Raw genomic sequence first — 21,500 nt, 5'->3', positions numbered from 1 at the left:
TTGGGGCCCCTAGGAGCGTGGAAGGTCAGAGAACAAATTTGGGCCAAACGCCGAGTGCGAGCCGTGCCCACTGTCTTTGGGCGTGGAGCCACGGCGCCCAATCGTAAGAGTCCCAGCACCGGCAGAGACCTCAATCGAAGCGCGACGCCGGCGCAGTCGGGCAATGCTGTCAGTGGCTGGGCGGCCAGACAGGGCCGAGGAACGAAGCAGGGGGACGACCCAGGTTTGGCCGAGGACCCAAGCAGACCGACGCGGACCACGGCGGGTGGATCCCGAGGGCTCGTGAAGCTCCTCTACCCTAGCAAAAGTTTTTTTCCCTTCCCTGGTATCCTGGTATCCTCAAAGGTTGGGCTGCCTGGGCAAGGACAAAAGTGCGAGGCCAAGACAGGGGAGGGTGGTCGATCGAGCCCGGGACGATGGGAAGAGCACAGCCGCTGTAACGGTCTGGGTCAGTGTGCCCCGTTTGTCTGTACACAACTCACTCTCCGTCGATTCGGGGCAAGAAGGCTGGGCCATCCTCCCTCAAAAGTATGGGATCTCGTGTCGTGAGTTGAGTAGGTGTGGGGTGGGGGATTTTGCGATGCAGAAGAGGGCGTCTGGGCGAAAAGCGATGAAACTGGCGGCTTTTCGCAGCTGAAAGAGCTGCTGAATCATTAGCAGAAGACCCGATTAACACGGTATCGATGGCTGCGTTACCAAAAGCATTGTAGTGAAAGAGACAACAAGTACAGTAGCAGGGCTGGTAGACAGAGAGGCATGTGTCTCATCTCACTATGTCTTGTCGCCCACCGCTTGGTTGGTATCTCTCCCCATGTCGCAGTCGGTCGAGAGGCCCCCCGCCCAGCGCTGAGCTCGAACCCCCCCAGTCGCATCCAACAACGTTCCCGTCAGTGGTGAGGTGACAAGCTGGGGTCCGCCATCCCAGGACGACTGGGAATGGAACTTCACTATGCGGGCCTTGTCGTGGCCTTCCAGCCTCTGGTCTGGCGACGTGACAGTCGGTGTACAAGTACCATGGCAAAGTACGACGTAGTGACTTGATCACACCTACTCATCGTCAGCCATCGACTGCCTGCGCCAAACAGTGAATCCCGCAGGCACAAACTCCGTGTCTCACCAGAGAAAGCCTGTCCCTTTCCCATCCGCCAACATCGTTTGATCGCCACCGTTCTTCAGCGGGCTTCCAGAGTCAGTTGCCGTGCGACAAGCGACTTTCGAACACCCGAGGACTCACTTGGTGTCCAACTCCCGGCTTTTGCTGAAGGGCCTAAAAAGAGCCTTGGACCGCAAAACTCTTTAGCGCACCGCAAGGGCTCTGAGCACTAGGGCAGAATTTGGAGACGACGCCGTGGGGCCAGCTCGTGCACTAAACCCTTCTCGCCCAAGAGCACTGGGTCGAGCTTAACCGCAGGAACCCTTGCTCCTTTTGGGCACCTAACCTGGACAGATAGGTATCCAGTACCTCCAGGCTCGCAGGCCTCTTTGGCTTGCAACGCCCTGTTTGCTGGTCTCCGGACTTGTTTAACTTCGTACCAGGATACATCCGATAAGTATCGAGGTACCGCTCTTGCCCACCTGCCCTCCTTGCCCTTGCCTCCATTCCGTCATCCACCAAAAAGGGCAGTGACAAGCCACACACAAGCCCCCCGGCGGCCCCAGAACCTGGGAAAGACCAGCCCAGTCTGTCAGTCGGTGCCCACTGCCCAATACTCAGGGCCTGAACCCAGCACCCTCAGGCAGGGAAAGAAACATCCAGGTCGCTCCCGCTTCTTGTTTCTCGCCCGCCCACCAACCAGCGCCCCCCAAAACATCCCAACCGGATCCTCCCCAGACCACAACATCCAGATCCCATATCCCCATCCTCCCACCTCACCTCGACCCGGACCTCTCTCTTGCAGCTCTATCATCGACTCTCCTCCACCAGCACTCGGATCCTTTCCCTGCGATTTGCTGTTCGACGGCTTCTGCGACATTGTCTGGACATCGATCACTGAGCACCACTCATTGATCGTCACCTGCTGTCCTACCCGACCCAAGTTCCCGCTTGCTGCAGACTCTCCAACGAACAGCACTGCACCACCACACCCACGTAGCCACTTGAACAACACACATCTGCTGCCCCAGATCCCCACGCCCAACAGCCAATATTACGACCCGATTCTTCAAGCACACAGATTGCTCGTCAGAGGTACAACAGCACAGCGCATATCCCACCCCAACCATTCTTCGGCGACGACCCCGCGCAAGCGAACCATCAACCACCACCGCTCCATTCTCTGAGACGATCGTTGTCCGCAACGCCTCGTAACAGGTTCGCATGAGTCAAGCTCGACAGAGAACCCCTAGGAACGCGAGGGCACGAGGGAGCGGAGGCAGATATCCTGCTTGGTCCATTTCGACCTAGACCACCTACCTACCCTAACGCTGCTGTCAACTATCTGAGGTCACGCGAACCAAACAACCAAACGAACGGGTTGCTCAACCGGGCCTCCCCCCCTCCCCCAAAGACACTTTCATCCCGCGCCGTCGGCACCCAGCCTGTCAAGCCGGGACACCTTGCAGTACATCATCCCGCTGCCCAACAGTCTCTCGTCTACCTTGGCCTACATCTACCCCACTGCCGCCAACGCCTCGCCTGGTCGACACAGTCACCATCAACAAATCTCTCTGTTGATACTCTCCTCTGGGACGCACCTAAGACTCCACAACCCCAACTATTCGCCATGTCTCCCAAGCTGAAGCCGCTGTTATTGCCCCAGCTTGTCGAGGAGCGCAAGAAGATGGAGGTTCAGTCTTATGACGCCGAAACCGATCGTCACTTTGCTTACTACACCCACAATTCGTCCTCCTCGGACGTCACCTCCCCCCTCACGCCAACCTTCTCGGCCCGCGGTCATATGCGATACTCGAGCTCAACCTCCTCTCTCGAGCTTCCCCCAATGTTGTGCGCCGACAGCCCCGTCTCGCCAACCTTGTCCTCGGCCGCCTCGACCTCGGGGCCTCCGTCTCACAAGGCCGCCAAACGCCAGCTCCCAGACGTGCAAGAAGAGCCAATGGAGCGCGAGGACGAAGACACAATCGTGTCCGACCAGTTCGACCTGTATAACTGCTTGTGTAAGGATGATTCGCCCTCCCAATCAGGAAGAGTTCCCCAAACTAACCGCCACTGCGCATCTAGGTGATGAGCCTTGTGTTCACAATGACAGCACAGACATGATCATGAGCGCATACCCGTCAGAGTACGATGAACTCGACTACGACTACGCCTTTATGAGCGATTCAGACTACCAGAGAGTTCCCAGGAAGCAGCAGAGGGGTGATTTGTCGGGCCTGGCCTCCCGCTTCGGGACCAGGTTCCCCAGTCTGTCTCGCTGGGCATCAACGAGGCGCTCGCAGCCTACCACAACCACAGCGTCACCCACAACTGAGACTGGGTTCGAGAACGTCTTCAGCACCCTCTCTCGGCGAGATTCGAGCCGTTCTTCGTCTCTGTCCACCCCTTCGCGTCACATGTCAAACGGAGGGAACGACCCGACATTCCCACCCACCCCTGCTCGCTCTTTCTGGGACAGCAGCGAGAGCGTTGCTCTTTCGGCCATCGATGTCGAAAAGGCCAACAACAGGCGCCCCAGCATTGAGCGGGAGCGTGCCCTGGCTACCACGCCACTGCTGCCGCCTCTGCTCACTGCCTTCCCTATCGAACACCCCCAGCAATCGCCGCTGCAGTCCCCCTCTGTGGCGCCGTCTCGCGCAACATCGCGCGCACCGTCTCGGGCTCCGTCTGTCGTGGGCACTGACATGCCCTCGCCGTTGCCCTACTCTCACGCACCCACTCCCAGCTTGAGCGCCAAGCCCTCTTACTCGTCTTTCCGACCCTCGCAGGATCAACCAACGCAGTCACACCCCAGCGCCATACCTGGCTTTGTTCAAGACCACGATGATTGGTCTGATCGCCTGGGCCACGCAAACTTTACCATCACGCCTCAACCATACCGCCCTGAGGACGCTTCACAGGAAACCCTGCATCGCCTCCGTGCTGATTGGGACGCCGCACGCGTCAATTACACGAAGCACATTGTTCGCACAGGCGAAAACTATGGCCAGACTTCCAAAATCTACGCTCTTACCGAGGCCAAATGGGCCGAGATTGATCGTGAATGGCGCGATGCCCACGAACGCACTCTGCGACAGGTGCCTTCCAAGACTGAGGATCCGCTTCCTAACTTTGTCTCCGTTCGAAACGCCACTCAGAGCTCCTCTCGAAGCAGAAGCAGGGGTCGTGGCCGTGGGCGCGCCGGCAGCGCGCATGCCGCCCCGGCCCCTATGGCCATGATTCCCCGTCTTGCTGATGCCGAGGGCAAGTTCCCCTCGCGCGGCGACGAGGACATTGTCGGCCCCATGGTCCGTGATGCTACATGGTACGCGGCCGTGAGCGAGGACTGCAAGGGTCGTTTCTGGCGACAGCTCGCTGACAGAGTGGGCCTGCGGCGTTGAGCGATATGGCCTTTTCGTAATCATGACGACTTGACGTATTACCACACAACTGCCGCCTTTCTTCTTCTTCTTCACGAGGTCGTTCTCCAATTTTCAATCACGAACTTAGATACCCAACCACGTCACTCCTTTGACCACTAGCGAGCCATGCGAGTTTTCGACCTCGTCGCGAGCAGTTTGCCTTTTCAGGCCTCGAAAGTTTTCCCTTGTTCTTTTTTGCCGTTCTCTTTATCCCTTGTCAACCACCTGTCTCATGATCAGATGCGATGTTTGACGTTTTCTTTTGTCACGCTAGACGAGCTATTTGCTCTTATTTCTACATCAGGCGATGTGTATATATGGTGTGTTGTGAGCCGTTTACATACTGGATGGGGCTTTGGAAACGAAAAGGCACGAACGCTACTAGACATGTATTGGATTCACTTTTCGGGAGACACGTATCAGGAGCACAGGACTGATATACCCAGCTGGGTTGAGATGCTTGCTACAGGCGAGGTGGAGAGGGGACGAATACCATGCCGCGATCTTCAGGATTGACGGCCTCCGGCTTCGAGAGAAGTGACGAGGAGATCAATTGAAATGTTCAATAGTCCGTTCTTCTTCCTGCTTGTGAACGCTATGTCGCCGGCGCCGAAGGGCGAACCATCATGTTTGGCAAAACATCACCTTACGCAGGGAGGTCTCCTTGTTTGCCTCACATGCTAGGAGGTCGGCCAGCAGACGCCACTCACGCCACATGCGATTGCTTGTACTCACCACCTCCACGTTCTGGAGTCAAAGTAGCCTAGGCCATGCATGACTTTACCATGTGATGCAGGGCGGGCGGCGCGCAGCCGTCGACGTAGTTGGAAGAGCGGCCTAGCAGGTTCTTCCTGAGACAGGAAGGGGTCTTTCTATGCCCCCCTCCCTGGCTTGGCTAGAATGGTTCGCAAACAAGACGGGGGCGGGGGCACCATGGAAACTCGCGGTCGCCACGTGGACTTGCTTCTTTCCGCCGTCCTTCCCTCTCTTTCTCTCGTTACTCCACACTCTCTGATCCAGCCCTTTTCCTCTTTCGCCGGCGCAGCGGCCGGCCGTAGCGTGTATGTCTCACGGCAAGTCCCAGCAGAAGAGGGGGACCAAAAAGAAGGACAAGTAGTAGCGGCAGGCTTGTTCGGGTTTTTGAGTCAAGACGTCAGGCGCCATGTCTTGCGCTAGGCGTTTGCCGTGGCGTCGGACAAGGGGATTGTTCGACCTCGTTAGCGCGACGCGCCGGTCTTGGGGACGAAGGCGCGGACGGGTTGAGGCGATGCGCTGCTTGGCTTGATAGCGGGAGGAGGAGTTCGGTGTCGCGTGCGGCGGAGAGGGGGAGGAGTATGGGGGAGGGGGCAAAAGGGGCGGTGTCACCGCGCGCGCCGGCTCGGTTGCTAACGGGGTGAGAACTGCATCTCGGAGGAAGACTTCTAGCGTCCTTCTCCTGATTTCCGTGGTGGTTGACCGAGGTCTTTTAGTCCTAGGGTCGCAAATTGACTGCTTGCGTGAGTTGTGATGCGGTGGCGTGTTTGGGGTTCGGGCGATCCGACTAGAGACATGTGTTTTCATTCAGCGTCTTTCAGTGTCTTTGCCGCCTTGCTGTTAGCTGGAGGAGAGTGGCCACCATGACCTGGTGGCGGCTGTCATGTGCATTTGCCGTTGGCCGGCGAGCTTTGCTTGTGACAGGTTGATTGCTCGACGCAAGTTGCCGTGTGCTGAAACTACCGAAAGAGCGGCGATCAGCAATCACCTGTCAGCTCTCTTCGACTTTCCGGGACGGTTGGATATGTCTGAGGCGGCGTGTGGAACTGTAGCTAGCCCTTTGGAATTTGTTGCCAATTGCGAGCGATAGAACGCCTCGTGGAACGGAAACAAGATCATCGGAACATCGGAACAAGCACAAAGGCGTGAGTGGAGGAGTCCGTGAAGGCTGCCTTGTTCCAGATTGTCATCGAGAAGTCTCCCGCCTCGCAGTCGACATCCCGGTTCTTGTATGACTATGTATGTATGACGCGACAGGCAATCAGGCTCCGAGGTGTTGACAGGACGTTAATAGGTAAAGCTTCCCAAAGCCTTATAATATTAGTTTGACTTGGTGGGGGACATCCCGCATACCTACCGACTTGCTGGCCATGCGTTTCTGGAACTGGCTTGTAAGTCAAACATCGACGTGTCAAGTGATAGGGTGCTACAAGGAACTTCACGACCCCGGGTCTGAGACTATGCAAGGTGTTGATGTGTCATCACGGTGATCATTGCGAATACGTTACTGGCTCCGTCGTAGTCTAAATTAAATTGTAGTTCATGGAAACCCAAGATGGCAACTCTATCTGCCAATAAAAAGGTCTGTTTGTTTGTATGAGCACGTCACCAACAGAGCTAGCCCTCACAAGATCTCGGAATCGCCCGTCTACAATGCTAGTTGAGCTTTTCGTAGCTCCATTCCTTGGGTACAACGGGAACGAGTGGTGTGTCTGATAGTCATGACAAGCGTGCAACTTTCCAATCTTTTCTGCTCGGGATTATCACTCAAAAAGTCGAGACTGCTGCATCATCAAACTCAGCCCGGATGTGGCTTTTAATGAAGCTGCGGTCACACGATCTCATTCGCACGGCCTGCGTAGCACCTCATGCTGCTAGCTGTCTTCCATTACCTGCAATCAATGTCCGTCAAAACGGACAATGGCATAGTTCAAGCGGAAACCGCTCTCAAGAAGCTAGTGCAAGGCAAAAAAAGACAAAAGAAATTTTCAATGAGGGACACCCGATTTGAACGGATAACCTTTGGGTTGCGACGAGCTCTGAAGCGAGACACATAGCTGGAATCCAACGCGCTGCCGTTGCGCCAGCCCCCCTGTGATGAACGGCTTGGCTCCTGTGGCGGCACAATGTCCTTCGGAGAGAGAGCGGGGTGAGGCACTTTCGGCTAAAGGTGCGTAGGTTGCGATGCCCTGAATGTGGGATTGTGGAGTTGACAAGAAGGATGTTGCTCATGTGGATCGGGTGGATGCGCGCGCAGACTGGGGTAAGGATAAAAGTGTAGGTATATTAGTCGGATGAGCTACACTGCCAAACAAGCGACGCTGGCTACGCTTCAAACCGGCAGCAGGCTGAGTCTTCTCCGAGACTGAAACTCAACAATCCAAACGCACCCTCTCGTCATGATGCGAGAGGAAGACGGGTCGGTCGCCGCATAGCCACAGACCACTGCTCACGCAGCCCTTCCAGGTCATCCAGCAGCTCCATCCACATGTGTCCCTCGCCGTGCCCCCTTTCCTTAAGCTCCTTTGCACGAAGACACATGACAATCGCCTCAAAGTCCCTCCGAATGCGCATCCTCGACCACCACATGTCAAATCGCCCGACGAGCCCCAGCCAGTACCCAAACACCCACAGCGCCCGCTCGTCGCCCGCGAGCAGCAGGTCGCGGAACGCCGGTTCTACGCGCCCGACAAACTGCATGTACTGATAGACATTCTCCGGTCGGGGCGCCACCAGCCTCGTCGCCGCGAGGATGTAAACTGGTTCCGCGAACAGGTCAACCCGGCGCGCGGTACTGGCCAGAAAAGCAGACCACGCGGGTGGCAGGTCGACGACGAGATCGGGACGCGTGAAAGTGCCCTCTTCGTCATCGGCCGATGCATACATAGGTGTCATGAGGCTGCCGCGGCGGAAGGCGGCCGTGATAATGAGCAGGGGCTTGAAGCCTAGGAGGATGTTCATCCAGCCAAGGCGATCCGGGGCGGTGCTGAAGACCCACGAGACGAGGGGGTTCTCATCCGGGACGGCAGTGAATGCTAGAAGATTGAGGAAGATGGCTGTCATCTGGAGGGCGTCTGCGCGGTCTCGGGAGAGGGGCTTTGCGAGGGATGCCCGCAACGACTGGATCGTGAGGGTTTGCTGGTACATCTCTGCTATCTGGTGGGCGGCGGGGTTGGTAGTGTGATGTCTGAGATAGCATGCTGATGCGCCGAGGATGGCTGTCAGGAGGTGGGGGTATGTACAGGCCATGTCCCAGACTGCATGGAGAGGGGCACCGGCGAGCATGTTGTCGTGGTTCTCGTTGAAGAACTGGAGAAGCACGCCGGCTGGGGTGCCTCCATACTTGGTCGCTGCGTCTACCGGAACCGGGAGCTCAAAGGCGGGCTGGGCCACCAAGGCCGTTGAGGACGAGGATGTGCTCGACTGCGGGCTCTGTCCCGCTACCGGGCTGCATCGTGGACGGCGGGAGGACGTTAGGGGCGTCTTGTCGTACAGACAGGTCCGCTGGTTTCTGTGACAGCGCAGACATGTAGGCTGAGTCTCATCGCACTGTGAAATTTGAGCGACTGTTGTCGTGTTCCGGCTCGGCGGACGCTTACTTTGACTCTCCTCTGTTTACAAGAGACACAGCCGGCTCGGGTCTTGGGTGAAAACTTTCGTTTCTTGTGTTCGCGAATCGTCAGCCCGGCCTCATCGAGTGACATGACTTGAAATTTGGGCGCCATTGTGTGATGGATTGGCCCATGACGCTATCGAAGGGATGGCGATTAAACAGGTAAACGAGCGGGGGGGAAACATGCAGGCCTGTGAATTCGACACATTCCCAAAGATGCAATGCGAGCTTGACATGAGTGAGTTCCTCTAGTCGTGTCGGGCTGGGGCGATCGACACTGCAACCCCTCGTTTACCTGTTTAGGCAAGGTGGTCTTACGCCCTTGTGCGTGCATTCAGCCCCAGGCTGCCATCTGGGCTTCCTCAAAACAGTCCACCATAAAAGAGTGTAGGCATTGCATCAAGATGTTACAGCTTGGTGGACGCTGTCTTGCCCAGACCCGTAGCCCGTGAAGCGAAGCGACCTGTACTAGCAGTCCGTCTGCCTTACGCCCTAGCATGGAAGCCAGCAGACCTGTGATTCAGGAGGAGGAGGACACCTGCGTTTGGGAGACCAGCTCGGTGGATCTGATCAACGTGTCGGGAGGCATCGCCCATCAGGATGCTACGATGGACCGCGCATTGGATGTCGGTGGCGGTACACAAGTCATTCTCAATCTTTCGTTCATACCCTTGGCTCTCCATCTTGTGAGCCAGCCAGGGACGCCAGGTGCGTCGCTCGGATGGCCAGCGGCGGCAACGACCAGGAGGAACGTCGGTAGCTGATTCTGTAAGTCTACCGACAGAGCTTCCATCTACGGAGAGCTAACACAACAGGCCGAAAGTCTCCACGGAGAGCGGCGAGCCAGGATATTCGGCGCTCGTTGCCCGTTGTATGACCGTTGAGTCAATGGCTCCGGGATCAGCAATAGCCAGCAGAGACTCAGAAGGGTCTGTAAGGCTAGGCGAGGCCGGATAGGAAACTCGATGGACTCGGAACACATCACAACTCATCACCCACCATGTTGGGCATTGACCTCGAGAGAAAATAGAATCAATCAGATGTACCTGCCCGCCAACGCCTTGCTTAGTGAAAAAGAGAAAGGCAGAAGAAGAAGAATGAGATACGAAGAACGAAACAAAAGCTACGTCGCCCGGATGACCTGCGGCAGCGGAGCCGGGGCGTTGCGCATCTCGACGGCGACGCGCGTATCGTGGATGCGGCGGTCGAACGTCTTAAACTCAAAGACGCCCTCGAGGTCGCGGCGAATGTTGGCCAGCTGCTCGTGGGCCTTGAGGATCTCGTCGGGCTTGTTGTCCTGCAGGACGTGGACCTTGACGAGGAAGATCCAGCGCGGGCCGGATCGGAGGGGGTGAAGCCCGTCTCCCAGGCGCCGACGCGGGCGAGGGGCGTGCCGTCCGGGGTCGGGGGCAGCTGGTAGTGACGGAAGAGACAGAACTCGGCATCGTCGCGGTAGAACTGGAACGTCTCCTCGATGGCCTCGCTCTTGAGCCTGGGGATTGCGTCAGCGCCTTGTCAGATCCTGCTCACGGTGGGGGCATGGAAAGGCATGGTAAGGCATGAAAGCATGAGGCATGGAGCGAGCGGTGGGGGTGGTGCAGGAGGCGATCGTACTGGTACTTGTTGTCGCGCATGATGGAGGGCAGGTTGCGCTGCTCCCAGATCTCGTTCTTCTTCCGCTGCGTGACGGCGGAACCCTTGTGCGGCGGATCGGGGAAGTCGGTCCAGCGCAGGACGCCGGCGCGGGCGTCAAAGTCAGCAGGCGTTTCGGTGCCAAAGTCCTTGTCCTTGAAGACCTCGTATCGGGCCTGGATGACGTAGGACTGGCGACTCAGCTGCTGATGAAGGTCTTTCCACAGGCCGGGCACATCTTTACGCTGAGATTTGACGATGGAGTTCTGGTTTGAGATGCCATTGGGTCGTGAGGGGCCTTTGAAGTAGAGGACGCGATGGAGGCTCTCCCAGGGTGGCATGGCGCAGAGGCCGGCGAGGATGGAGCATGTTGCCTTGATGTCCTCATCGGCGACAATGGTGGACAGAAAGACTTCGTACATGGCGGAGAAACCCACGGGTGACCCCTTTGTCGATCGACTATGCGAGGGGTGGTGAGGGCTTCGTTTGAGGTTGGTGGTGGCAGGTCTGGAGGTGAGCTTCTGTGTATCTATTGATTCAGTGAGTGACAAGGCTTCTGCTGAGGTAAGCCGCCTTTGACACCTGCCCGGTATCATTTGGTTTCACACGAGGGACCAGCTTCGGGCCTTGCATGTCACGTGGTCTCCCGTCCACTGCGCGCGCTGCAACGCGCTGGAGCTTCTGCGAGGCGCGCTTTCAGGGTCTTCCCCCACTTGATCCAGAGCAGCAGCCAAGAGAAGCACGAAGCAGGTTCAGCGACAGGCAGCCATTGAAGACTGGCAGCACCCCAATGCCATGCCTATATAATCGACTACCCATTAGATACACTAGGATCTTTAGACATTCATTCCCCATTCTCGATATTCATCGAACGCATCTACCGGCCACCATGTCCTCCTCGTCCAAGCGCAAGCCCTCCGATGCACCAGTATCACCACCCCCTCTCAAGAGGAAGCTCGCTTCCGGCACCACAAGTGAGCCAAACAACTACACCCCGCCTTTCTCCCAGGATCAACACTGATAATATGCAGAGGGCGCGGTCGCCAACTTCTTCACCCCAACATCCCAGAAACCCAAGGACCGCACCGCCTGGTCAGAGCGCGCCCCGAACAACGACACGCCAGCAACCTTGCTCGTTGCCAAGTACGAACCTGAAGCCAAAGAAGAGACTTCGACAAACAAGAGGCGGAAAGTGGCCGCCTTTGATCTTGTATGCAACAACTGCTAGAGCCCGTACGCCTGAGGCTCCTCTCGGCTAACAATCCAGGACTCGACCCTCATCGCGACATCTTCAGGCAAGAAGCACGCCTCCGACGGCAATGATTGGAAATGGTGGCACCCCTCTGTGCCGGCCCGCCTCAAACAACTCTACAACGATGAAAAGTACAAACAAGCACCTTCCCTTAAGCTGTTTGACTGTGACCTAAGATGCACCCCGCTAACCTTTGGCGCCCAGCTACCGCCTCATCATCCTCTCCAACCAAGCCGGCCTGACCCTACACCCGGACCCCAAATCCAAAACCCCCAAAGCAAACGCCGCCAAGCGCGTCTCCGACTTCAAGACGAAATGCGCCGCCGTCCTCGCCCAGCTCGACCTGCCCGTCACCCTCTACGCCGCCACGGCAAAGGACATGTTCCGCAAGCCCCGCCCCGGCATGTGGCACGAGCTCTGCCGCGATCACGACATCACGGAGGACGTCGACCTTGCGAGCAGCCTCTTCGTAGGCGACGCCGGCGGGCGTGTCGCTGCCGGTGCGACAGCCCGCGACTTCAGCTGCTCGGACCGCAATCTCGCGCACAACATCGGCGTCCCCTTTAAGACGCCTGAGGAGTTCTTCCTCGACGAGCCGCCGCGCGTCTTTGCGAGGGAGTTTGATCTCGCGCTGCACCCGTACGTTGAAGCCGCAGGCACAGACAAGGGCGAGGGCGCGGACGAGGCGCCCCTCTTCGAGAAAAAGAACAAGCAAGACGTCGTACTGTTCTGCGGCCCGCCCGGCGCGGGCAAGAGCACATTCTACTGGAGACAGCTCCAGCCTCTGGGCTACGAGCGCGTGAATCAGGACATACTCAAGACGCGGGACAAGTGCGTCAAGACGGCGAGGGAGCTCCTCCAGGGCGGAAAATCCGTCGCCATAGGTACAAGCCGCCCCATGGCAAGGGATGAGAAACAATGCGTGGCTGACAAAACATGCCCTCCAGACAATACAAACGCCGACCCCGACACGCGCGCCGTGTGGGTCAATCTCGCCAAGCAGCACGACGTCCCCGTGCGCTGCGTGTGGTTCAAGACGCCCCTCTTCGTCTGCGAGCACAATGATGTCGTCAGGGCGCTCAACACAAAGGTAAGCCCTAGAATCCTGGCTCGATCGTGTTTCTCCTTGCGCTTGACGACCCTTTCTTCCGCGACTAGCCTGCTGACGACGCTAGATGAATCCCGAATCCAGGACGGCGCTGCCGCAGCTCGCCTTCAACGGCTTCAAGTCGCGCTTCCGCGAGCCCAAAGCCAAGGAGGGCTTCCAGGACGTGACGGAGCTGGAGTTCAAGTTCCGTGGCACGAGGGAGGAGCATGGCGTGTGGGCACGGTACTGGATCTAAGCCTGGTCTGCGGTTACGATATTTGATACCCCGGATAAGGCATGGTGAGGCGGGGCGCAATTCGCACTCATGTTCTTCGCGTCAACATGGAAAATGGTATTATTCCAAGGGAAGCACTCTGGCCAACCCAGTCTACTAGATCTATAGAAAGAATGCTCAACCCCCGCGAAGAGGGGAGCGCTGCCCAACGCCGAAACCATGCGATGCTAAAGAAACCATGCACACTGATCGTCACCTGGCGAGCCATACAATATGCTACTTCTCGCTGAAGCTCCCGTCGCTGTTGCCCTGGTAGAACCTCTCAAACACCCTCGCCTCGAGATCCTCCTCCGTGGCCCCCGCGTCCTTGCGGACCATGAGGTTGTGCCTGCGGAGGTACACCCTCTTGGCCCACTTCCACCCCTCGGCGCCCGCGAAGAACAGGGCCGTCATGGCGATGGCGATGCCCCACTCCTTGTCGATGCCGTCGTGCAAAAAGACGACGTGGTCGATGACGGGGATGTACAGCGTCGGGAAGACGCTGATGGTGCCGAGAATGACGGACCAAAAGAGGAACTTGTTGCGCCATAGGCGCTGCGCCCAGCGGCGCGTGTCGCTGACCATTCCGTCGAAGAAGGAGCGGCGTGAGTCGACGAGCTCCCAGGCGAAGAAGAGGAATATCCACATCATGGCCGTGTAGCAGGTCGAGCGGGCACGGAAGACGTCATTGCACTGCTCGGACCACTCGAGGTTGCAGTCGCGTCCGAGGTTGCCGCCGTAGAAGCCAAAGATGACAATGACAAAGGAGCTGAGGATGCAGATGGCCATGAGCACGCCATAAGCAGCAATGTCAGCGAGGAACTCGGGCGTGAAGACACCGTATTTGAGCTGGTCATTGAGTTAGCAAGGTTTGGAGATACATGAAAGACTCAACTTACACTCTGCGGCGGGCGGTTGAGAATGTCGGGAGAGGCCGACTCGAAGCCCAGGCCAGTCTCAGTAAAGGCACCAGCGACGAGGAGCATGAACAGGATCTCAACAGGCGTCAGCTGGAAGATGGAGACACCGTCCTGATCCTTGTAGGCGAGACCGATGAGCAGGGTCGTGACAAAGCCGACGTTGGCGGCCAGAACGTGCAACATGAACTTCTGGACGTTATCGAAGATCCGGCGTCCCTCTTCTACGGCGTTTAGGATGCTTGCAAAGTTGTCGTCGCTGAGAACAATGTCGGAGGCAGACTTGGCGACGTCGGAGCCACCTTCTCCCATGGCGATGCCCACATCTGCACGGTGCAGGCTAGGGCTGTCATTGACACCGTCGCCTGTCATGGCAACGTAGCGGCCGCGGCGATGAAGAGCATCGATCATCCTGACCTTGGTAGACGGCGCGCATCGCGCGACGACGAGAGGCAGCTCGGGCAGTTGATCGACTTGTTCGTCCGTCAACTGGTCAAAGTCGTGTGCTGTCATAACCATGCCCTCGGCAATATCCCTCCGCAAAAGATCCATCCGCGACGGAAGGATGCCGACTTCACCGGCGATGGCACGTGCAGTCTCAGGGTGGTCGCCAGTCAGCATGTGGACGCCAATACCGGCCTGGTGGCACTTGAAGACGCTGGGCCGGGATTCCGGACGAGGGGGGTCGTAGATTCCGACGAGACCACGGAAAATAAGGTCGTCTTCAAACTCGTCACGCTTCAGATTGCCGGACGAAGCCTCCTTTTCGGTGACAGCGCGGACCGGGGACTTGCTGGCCAGTGCAAGGACACGCAGGCCGCGGCGTGCAAGCGCCTCCATGTTGGCCAGGATGTCAGCTTTGATGGCATCCGTCATGGGAGTTGTGCCATCGCTCGTAGCAGAGAAGGAAGTACAGCTGTCGATGACGCGCTCGACAGCGCCCTTGGTGAAGGCGTGGACCACCCCAGTGACCTCATTTTGGAAGAGAACAGACATTTTCTTGATGGCAGAATCAAAAGGGAACTCAGCAAGCTGCTTCCACTCCGAGGAGCTGGCCAACAGCGGGCTTGTGCGTCCGAAACGCGTGGCAAGGACTTGTATCGCAATCTCTGTGGGGTCACCAGATGCTTTCCACACTTGCGTGCCGGGTGCATCTTCGGAATCGACCTTTTGGACGGTAGCAAGGTTGGCAAGCGAGGCGACATCGAGGTAGTGGCGAAGGGCTGAGTGGGCAGCGGCCTCATCGAGGGGCATGACTTTTGCGCTCTCAGTATCTTCGGCGGGAATGTCCTTGGGCTCAGCGACTGTGAAGCTTACGCCGCCGACCTCGGGGTTGTACGGTTCGTTGCTCATGCCCACAGAGTAAGTGCCGAGGCTGGGAAGCCACGCCATTCTGACGACCATCTTGCCCTGCGTCAAGGTGCCAGTCTTATCGGAACAAATATCTGGTCACGTTAGTCACGTCCATGGTCAGCGCTAAGAGAGGGCAACTTACTGGTGACGCCACCTAGAGCTTCCAGGGAGCGCATGTTGCGCACGAGAACGTTCCGCTCCACCATGACCTTGGTTCCCGCGGCCATGGTGATGGTAAGGACGAGGATGAGTGTGACGGGGAGTGTGCCAATGGCCGTCGCGACAGCATAGATAATGACATCGCTTCGCCCCTTCATGCCGTTGGCACCGAGAACGATGAGAGCGCAAACGATAGCGAACATGAAAATGTACAGAAACAGGCGGGAAAGCTTGCGCTGCAGGGGTGTGCCGACAGTCAAGCCGAGGAAAGCGCCGCACCAGTCCCAGAGGCAACCAAGGGCGTACATGGAATGAGCGGCAAGGCTAACGTTACCATCGGCGTCTTTCTTGGGCTTGCGCTTGTCGCCGCCCTGGTCGTGGAGAGCAGCGGCAATGGCTCCAATTTCGGTTGACATGCCGGTAGCGAACACGACAGCGCGTCCGCGGCCTTTGGTAATGGTAGTTGAGCTAAAGGCGACGTTCAGGCGATCGCCGGGTCCGGTGTCTTCGCCGTCGAAGGTGGCCTTGGGATCTTTGCGCGCGGGGACGGATTCGCCAGTGAGGAGTGCCTCGTCGGCTTCGAGGTTGACGGTATCAAGAAGGCGAACGTCAGCGGGGACCATGTCGCCCGTCTTCAGTTCAATGATATCGCCGGGAACGAGAGTCGCCTTCTCCACCGTGGTGCTTGCTCCGCCCCGGATGACATTGGCTGTCGGCGAGTTGAGGGATTGCAGTGATGCGATAGTTCTGGCGGCCTGCAAGTCCTGAAAGAAGCCAATGACGACGTTGATGAGAATCAGGGCGGCAAGTACACCACCTTCGATCCAAGCTTGAATAGCAAAACTGGCTGCGAGAGCGAGAAGAAGAACCTGCGGCAGGTGAGCGTTTGAAACACAATGGCAGTTGGTGACTGGAGATGCGTACCATGACCATGGAGTTGACAATCTGGGCGATAAATATTTGGAGTGGACGAACACCCTTTTCCTTCTCAAAGTCGTTGACGCCATACTTTGAAAGACGCAGAGAAGCCTCCTCGACAGTCAAGCCGGCGGCTGAGTCTGTCTGGAGTTCTTCCACAACCTGTGCGGCAGACAGAGCGTGCGCCGGCGCCGTCATGGGTTCGTTTGCCTGGCCAGAAATATGGCCTTCTGTGGCTTGGTGTGCCTGCTTTTCCGACATGGTGGGCGGCCGCCGAGTAGGCGAGGTGTCGTTTGAAGCTGGGGTGTTGAGGTAGGGCAGTCAATGAATGCGCTTGATGTTCAGTGAAGGACAAACAAGCATGGTAGAAGAAGACGAGGACCAAAGACTATTAATATAAGCACCTTTGGCGGCGACAGAAATTCAAGGCGTGGGACCACCATTGCGAAGTCGATTCTCTACTACCCAAAGCGCTGCTCCAAGAGGCTTATTTTCCAAAGATTGCCATTCCCGTCAGTCGAATGAGACTGAGGCAAAGAACTGTAAGGCCGTCGTGGCCCCACATGTTGTCGTCCATTGACCTATTCGGGAAGCCAAGACACAAGCGCTGCCGGCCTTGACCGCCTGTCATTACGTACCAGAATCGCGGTAGTGACGATTCACAGCGGCCCGTTCGTCGCCTCCGAGAGCCAAGTGGAGTAGACGACAGGCGGCGGTCCAGGCCTAGCATCTGCCCCGGCCCCCAAAGTCCGGGAATTGTGTCTCGTTCGGGGTGCGTGGGTTGAGGCTCACACTAGGCTCTGACGCAGGGCGTTCCAATCTGCTGCTGCATCGGGCAGCCAAGGCACAGTGACGATGCGCATCTGAGATCTCTACAGATGATCAATCAAGTCAAACGGGGGCCGAAGGCACCGGAGCCGAATGAGTGCAGGGGGACTAAGTCGCCATCGTCCCGTGACTCACCAGCTGGGATCGCATTACCCATCAGGCGAGCGTTGCATTACCGTACCGAAAGACGTGGGCATCAGATCTGATGCTCAATCATACCCGTTTTCGGTACCAATTGATGTTGTTTCGCCAGATTGGATCAAGCCTGAGATCTGTGCGCTTACTGCGAAAGCAACCGAAGACAGAGCAGCCCGCCAAAGTAGGCGACGTTGCGTGTCTCAATCACTCACATGCTCTCGTTCAGAGAAAGCCCATTTCGAGAGAACTCCAGTTGTAATCCATGGCTCCTTCGGGCCCCGGGCGTGAGACCCGACAGGGAACCACCAAGGCTTCGCGAGGGTCCGGGGTGGGGGACAAGGAAGATAAAAGAGCCGCTGAACGCCCGCGAAGCCGCCCCGACTATCGGGCATCTCGTGGAAGGCATAGCAAGTCGCCTTGCCCAGGACCTCTTGCATGAGGTTGAGAAGGTTGGTCAGTATCGGTCGCAGCATGGCCTGTGTCGACTCCCTCGCGGCATTGAGAGGCCCGTTGCCGAGCATCGTTGTCTGAAAGTGCATGGGTCCGTAGCTCGGCGGGCTGGTCGTCAGCGTCATGAACTGGCGAAAGATGTTGGCAGCTTTGTGGGCGTTGACCCAGCCGCTCGGAAATGCTTCGAGGATGCTGACAACGACGGCGATCTCGTCTCTGGCGGGAAAAGGCGATCCCTCTGCCTCACAAGCAATGAACCCGTGTATCAGCACAAGACCTACGGGGAATATGCGACACAGCGTGATCCGGTTGAAGGGAAGCTGGCGCTGTTGAAGGAGGGCAGAGGTCGACTGGAGGTGCTTTTGGGCAAATCTCAGCAGCTCTGTCGCCGAGACACTCGAAGCGAAGGAGTTGAAATGGCAGGGATAATGCAGCAAGATCAGGAGGTGATAGTAGCGGGCACTGAGCCAGGTGATTGAGTTATGAATGGGAATGTTGTCGGCTTCCATGGGCGATACCAGGGAACCACTGCTGTACCAGGCCTCGATATCAGTTCTGAGGTCATGCAGGATGGCACGGCGGTCAGCCTGGGATAACGAGGCAATGTCCGACCTCCTCCGGTGGTGAATGAGGGTGAGAATCCGGCCTTCGAGCTGCCGCAACTGGATGACGTGGCGGTTTGTTTGGAGCGTGGATGCGAACTGCTGTCGTTCTGGTGAAGCGAACTCTTCGATGGTCAAGCCAGGCAGAGGCACGTCCATGTTGTCGTCGATGAGAGCGACGGGCAACCCCATGGACACAGCCATCATGCGATCCAGTACAAATATGCTCCAGAACAGACGATGCCGCAGTTCGAGCTCGACGGCCGCGAGCGACTTGTCTTCGGAGGCGCGCCGACTGAGTCCCAGGAGCATGGCGTGCCTCGAGGCGATGCCGGCCATGGACCAGGCAGACGCCCCGTGGGGATCGAACAGCGAATACAGCGAGAGGAGCACCAGAACCTGGATAGACTCGGTGTCCTCCTTGGCCAAACACTCCTGGATAATCTCGGCATAGGGAACCTCAAACTTGCTGGCCGTGTCCTTGGGCACTTGGCCGGCACGCTCGAGGGAGGTGCAACCAATGGCCATGATGAGGTACAGCACGGTCGAGTCCGGCGTCGCGCTGGCCCATGGCCGTTTCGCCCAAGGCCTCCAGATCGCGCAGGACCTTGTCGCGGTTGGCGAATGGGTAGGCACGGTTGACGTTGCGGAAGTAGGCATCGACAAACCTGCGGGCGGCGGCGTCAGGCGGCAGACCCGGGGTGCCGATGGTGGGTGCGGCGGCGAGACCCGGTCTGCCGGGGCTCGAGAAGATGGAGGGCGGCTGGCTGAGCGGATCGTTCCCCCCTGGGGGTGTCGCGTGAGAACTGACATGACGGACGCCTTCTAGGGGATCAAAGGGTCGACTAGAAGCATGACGCTGCAGTGGCGCCGCAAGCGAGGGTGTTGTCGGGAGAACTCCCTGACTGGTGTCACTCGCCGCATTCGATCGTCGACTGTGGTCAACGAAGGACGACAGATCAGTGCCCGTGTCGATGGAGGCTATGCCGGTAGGGCCGACGGGGACGTGCTTGTTGATGAAGCTGGAGAGCCATTCCACCCTGGCGCGCAGATGATGCGTCTGCGCCGCTGTTGAGTCAAAAGGCGTCGAGAGGCTGCACCTGGACCCGGCATTGGCGCAGAGGGTGCAAATGGGAAAAGTACGACTGCACTTCTTCTTGAAATGGCGGCAGCGTCACAAGCAGGTATCTCACGGGCGGCCTTGGCGGGGGGAAGGCCGTCTGAGGGGCCGGGTCTCTCGGCAGACAAGGGCCCTTCATTGGAGGATGCCACTGAAGTGATGGTGCTCGTGCCGTTGCCAGTGGGGGGTGAGGCAGACCGTCGTCGGGAGCGGTGCCGAAGACAACGTGGACGAGGGATCGGCGTGAGGGTCGGAGATGGACGAGCGTCGAATGCGAAAGCGGTGGACATTTGTTTGCATATCCGCTGCGGATGCCATGATGGAAGAAAAGACACAGCCAGACAATTCAGCCAGCGGCAATGTCCGACGGGCATGCAATCAGATGGAAACAGGGGGGGGGGGAGTGGTCCAGCCAGTATCGAGGATCGTGGTGACTCGTGAATGGTTGATGATGGGGGAGAAGCAAAATGGTTGTGTGGTTGTGCATGCTTGGCTGTCGGGAGGGGCCGATCTGGGGAGCACCTTCCCAGCATGTCGTGCCTGGTTGCTCGTCGGCGCGAGCCCGACTTCGGCGCTGATTATGGCGTGCTAGGGACAAAAAAGGCTGGCCACTGTATAAGTGCCCCTGAAGAACCCCTAAGCTCACAGTCCGCTCCGATCACGACACAGTCCGCACACCACCCGATGTCGCCCCCCCAGCGATGAGGATTCACGACTCGACTGGCACCTTGATCATCTGAGAGTCTCTCGCCATTGGAACCATCGTCTGGCTCATCATCTTACGACCACTCATGATTTTTTTTTTTATTTGCTCTGCCTTTCACTCTCTTGACGATTTCTTCAATGACGACATATGAGGCTTGTGCTACGTAAATCCCGCATCATCTGGGATAGTATATCAAACCCAAGACGAGCTCCTCTCTCGAGTTGGATAGCGGCTCGAGCGGCTTCCTCATTTCACACCACCATGTCACCCCACCGGCTCGAGAATACGCTGGCTGTGAGCCGCGTCGCCGTCATTGGAGCGGGCGCCAGCGGCCTGGCAGCTGCAAAGTACCTCCTCGCTGAGAAGAAGTTCTCCGACGTCCGCATATTCGATCAGAGGGATACAATTGGCGGCACGTGGACGTATAGTCCTCTGTCTGTCATTGATAATGATTTTACTGTTCCCCGGACGTCCCCTTCCAAACGGCCAGATACGGCCATCAGGACTGATGACAGTGCGAGCCCTCAATTCGTCTCGCCGGTCTACGACTTTCTCGAGACAAACATCCCCCATTCTCTCATGAATTACACCGACCTGGAATTCGCCCAAGGCTCGTCCCTCTTTCCCGAGCATGCCGTCGTCAAGCGCTATCTCGAAGAGTATGGCAAGGGCCTGACGCCGCACCTGTCTCTGTCGACCCAGATACTCAGCGTCTCCAAGACGGACAAGGACGGTGCCACTGTCTGGGAGGTCGAGACGCTGGACCTCGGGACCGAGGAGGTCAAGCGCTTCGAATTCGACGCCGTCATGGTCGCGAGCGGCCACTATAACGATCCCTTTATCCCGGAGATCAAGGGCTTGGCAGAGTACAACGCCGCCCATCCCGGCGTCATTTCCCACTCCAAGTTCTACCGAAACCAGCTCCAGTTTGAGGGCAAGGTGTGTGCTCTCCACTGCTGTCCCTGTTGTATTCTGAGGAATCAGTACTGACGCCCCCCAGAAAGTCGTCATTGTCGGCAACTCAGCCTCTGGCATCGACCTCAGCGCCCAGATTGCGACCGTCTGCCAGCACCCCGTGCTCGTGTCCGTCAAGACGGAGCTCAAGACGGCCGAGGACGAGGCCGAGGGCGCCATCCTCAAGCTCGTGCCCGAGATTACCGAGTTTGTGCCCGAGACGCGCAGC

General features: G+C 57.8%; 7 protein-coding genes and 1 non-coding gene across 8 annotated transcripts in view; 3 read left to right on the top strand and 5 right to left on the bottom strand.

The window, feature by feature from the left end:
- Positions 1-2,723: 2,723 nt before the first annotated feature.
- On the top strand, positions 2,724-4,494 carry VDBG_02959 (conserved hypothetical protein; the record flags this gene model as incomplete). Its single annotated transcript, XM_003006774.1, has 2 exons — positions 2,724-3,114; positions 3,179-4,494. 2 exons carry the CDS (start codon positions 2,724-2,726, stop codon positions 4,492-4,494), a joined length of 1,707 nt encoding a protein of 568 aa, XP_003006820.1.
- Positions 4,495-7,260: 2,766 nt separating this feature from the next.
- VDBG_15052 lies at positions 7,261-7,361 on the bottom strand. Its single transcript has one exon. It is a non-coding gene; the product is annotated as a tRNA-Trp (tRNA).
- A 304-nt stretch (positions 7,362-7,665) lies between these two features.
- On the bottom strand, positions 7,666-8,993 carry VDBG_02958 (predicted protein; the record flags this gene model as incomplete). The annotated part of the gene is made up of 2 exons (XM_003006773.1): positions 7,666-8,779; positions 8,923-8,993. The coding sequence occupies 2 exons, from the start codon at positions 8,991-8,993 to the stop codon at positions 7,666-7,668; spliced, it is 1,185 nt and encodes a 394-aa protein (XP_003006819.1).
- A 1,011-nt stretch (positions 8,994-10,004) lies between these two features.
- VDBG_02957 (conserved hypothetical protein) lies at positions 10,005-10,935 on the bottom strand (the record flags this gene model as incomplete). Its single annotated transcript, XM_003006772.1, has 2 exons — positions 10,005-10,373; positions 10,570-10,935. The coding sequence occupies 2 exons, from the start codon at positions 10,933-10,935 to the stop codon at positions 10,005-10,007; spliced, it is 735 nt and encodes a 244-aa protein (XP_003006818.1).
- A 467-nt stretch (positions 10,936-11,402) lies between these two features.
- On the top strand, positions 11,403-13,108 carry VDBG_02956 (bifunctional polynucleotide phosphatase/kinase; the record flags this gene model as incomplete). Its single annotated transcript, XM_003006771.1, has 5 exons — positions 11,403-11,487; positions 11,545-11,723; positions 11,781-11,896; positions 11,970-12,855; positions 12,941-13,108. The coding sequence occupies 5 exons, from the start codon at positions 11,403-11,405 to the stop codon at positions 13,106-13,108; spliced, it is 1,434 nt and encodes a 477-aa protein (XP_003006817.1).
- Positions 13,109-13,363: 255 nt separating this feature from the next.
- Positions 13,364-16,734, bottom strand: VDBG_02955 (calcium-transporting ATPase; the record flags this gene model as incomplete). The annotated part of the gene is made up of 4 exons (XM_003006770.1): positions 13,364-13,975; positions 14,026-15,488; positions 15,539-16,424; positions 16,480-16,734. The coding sequence occupies 4 exons, from the start codon at positions 16,732-16,734 to the stop codon at positions 13,364-13,366; spliced, it is 3,216 nt and encodes a 1,071-aa protein (XP_003006816.1).
- Positions 16,735-17,261: 527 nt separating this feature from the next.
- VDBG_02954 (STB5) lies at positions 17,262-19,929 on the bottom strand (the record flags this gene model as incomplete). Its single annotated transcript, XM_003006769.1, has 4 exons — positions 17,262-17,345; positions 17,652-18,926; positions 19,030-19,647; positions 19,810-19,929. The coding sequence occupies 4 exons, from the start codon at positions 19,927-19,929 to the stop codon at positions 17,262-17,264; spliced, it is 2,097 nt and encodes a 698-aa protein (XP_003006815.1).
- Positions 19,930-20,578: 649 nt separating this feature from the next.
- The window catches only part of VDBG_02953 (conserved hypothetical protein), a gene marked incomplete at both ends in the record, with an annotated part of 1,362 nt that continues 440 nt past the window's right edge, over positions 20,579-21,500 (top strand). The window contains 2 exons of the mRNA XM_003006768.1: positions 20,579-21,256; positions 21,318-21,482. Of these exons, the coding sequence (XP_003006814.1) occupies positions 20,579-21,256; positions 21,318-21,482 (843 nt within the window). The remainder of the gene's footprint in view (positions 21,257-21,317; positions 21,483-21,500) is intronic.

The sequence above is a fragment of the Verticillium alfalfae genome, genomic scaffold (assembly GCF_000150825.1).
Source record: "Verticillium alfalfae VaMs.102 supercont1.3 genomic scaffold, whole genome shotgun sequence".
Taxonomy (NCBI): domain Eukaryota; kingdom Fungi; phylum Ascomycota; class Sordariomycetes; order Glomerellales; family Plectosphaerellaceae; genus Verticillium; species Verticillium alfalfae.
The sequence above is the reverse complement of the archived record's forward strand: the minus strand, read 5'-3'. Positions and strand labels throughout refer to the sequence as shown.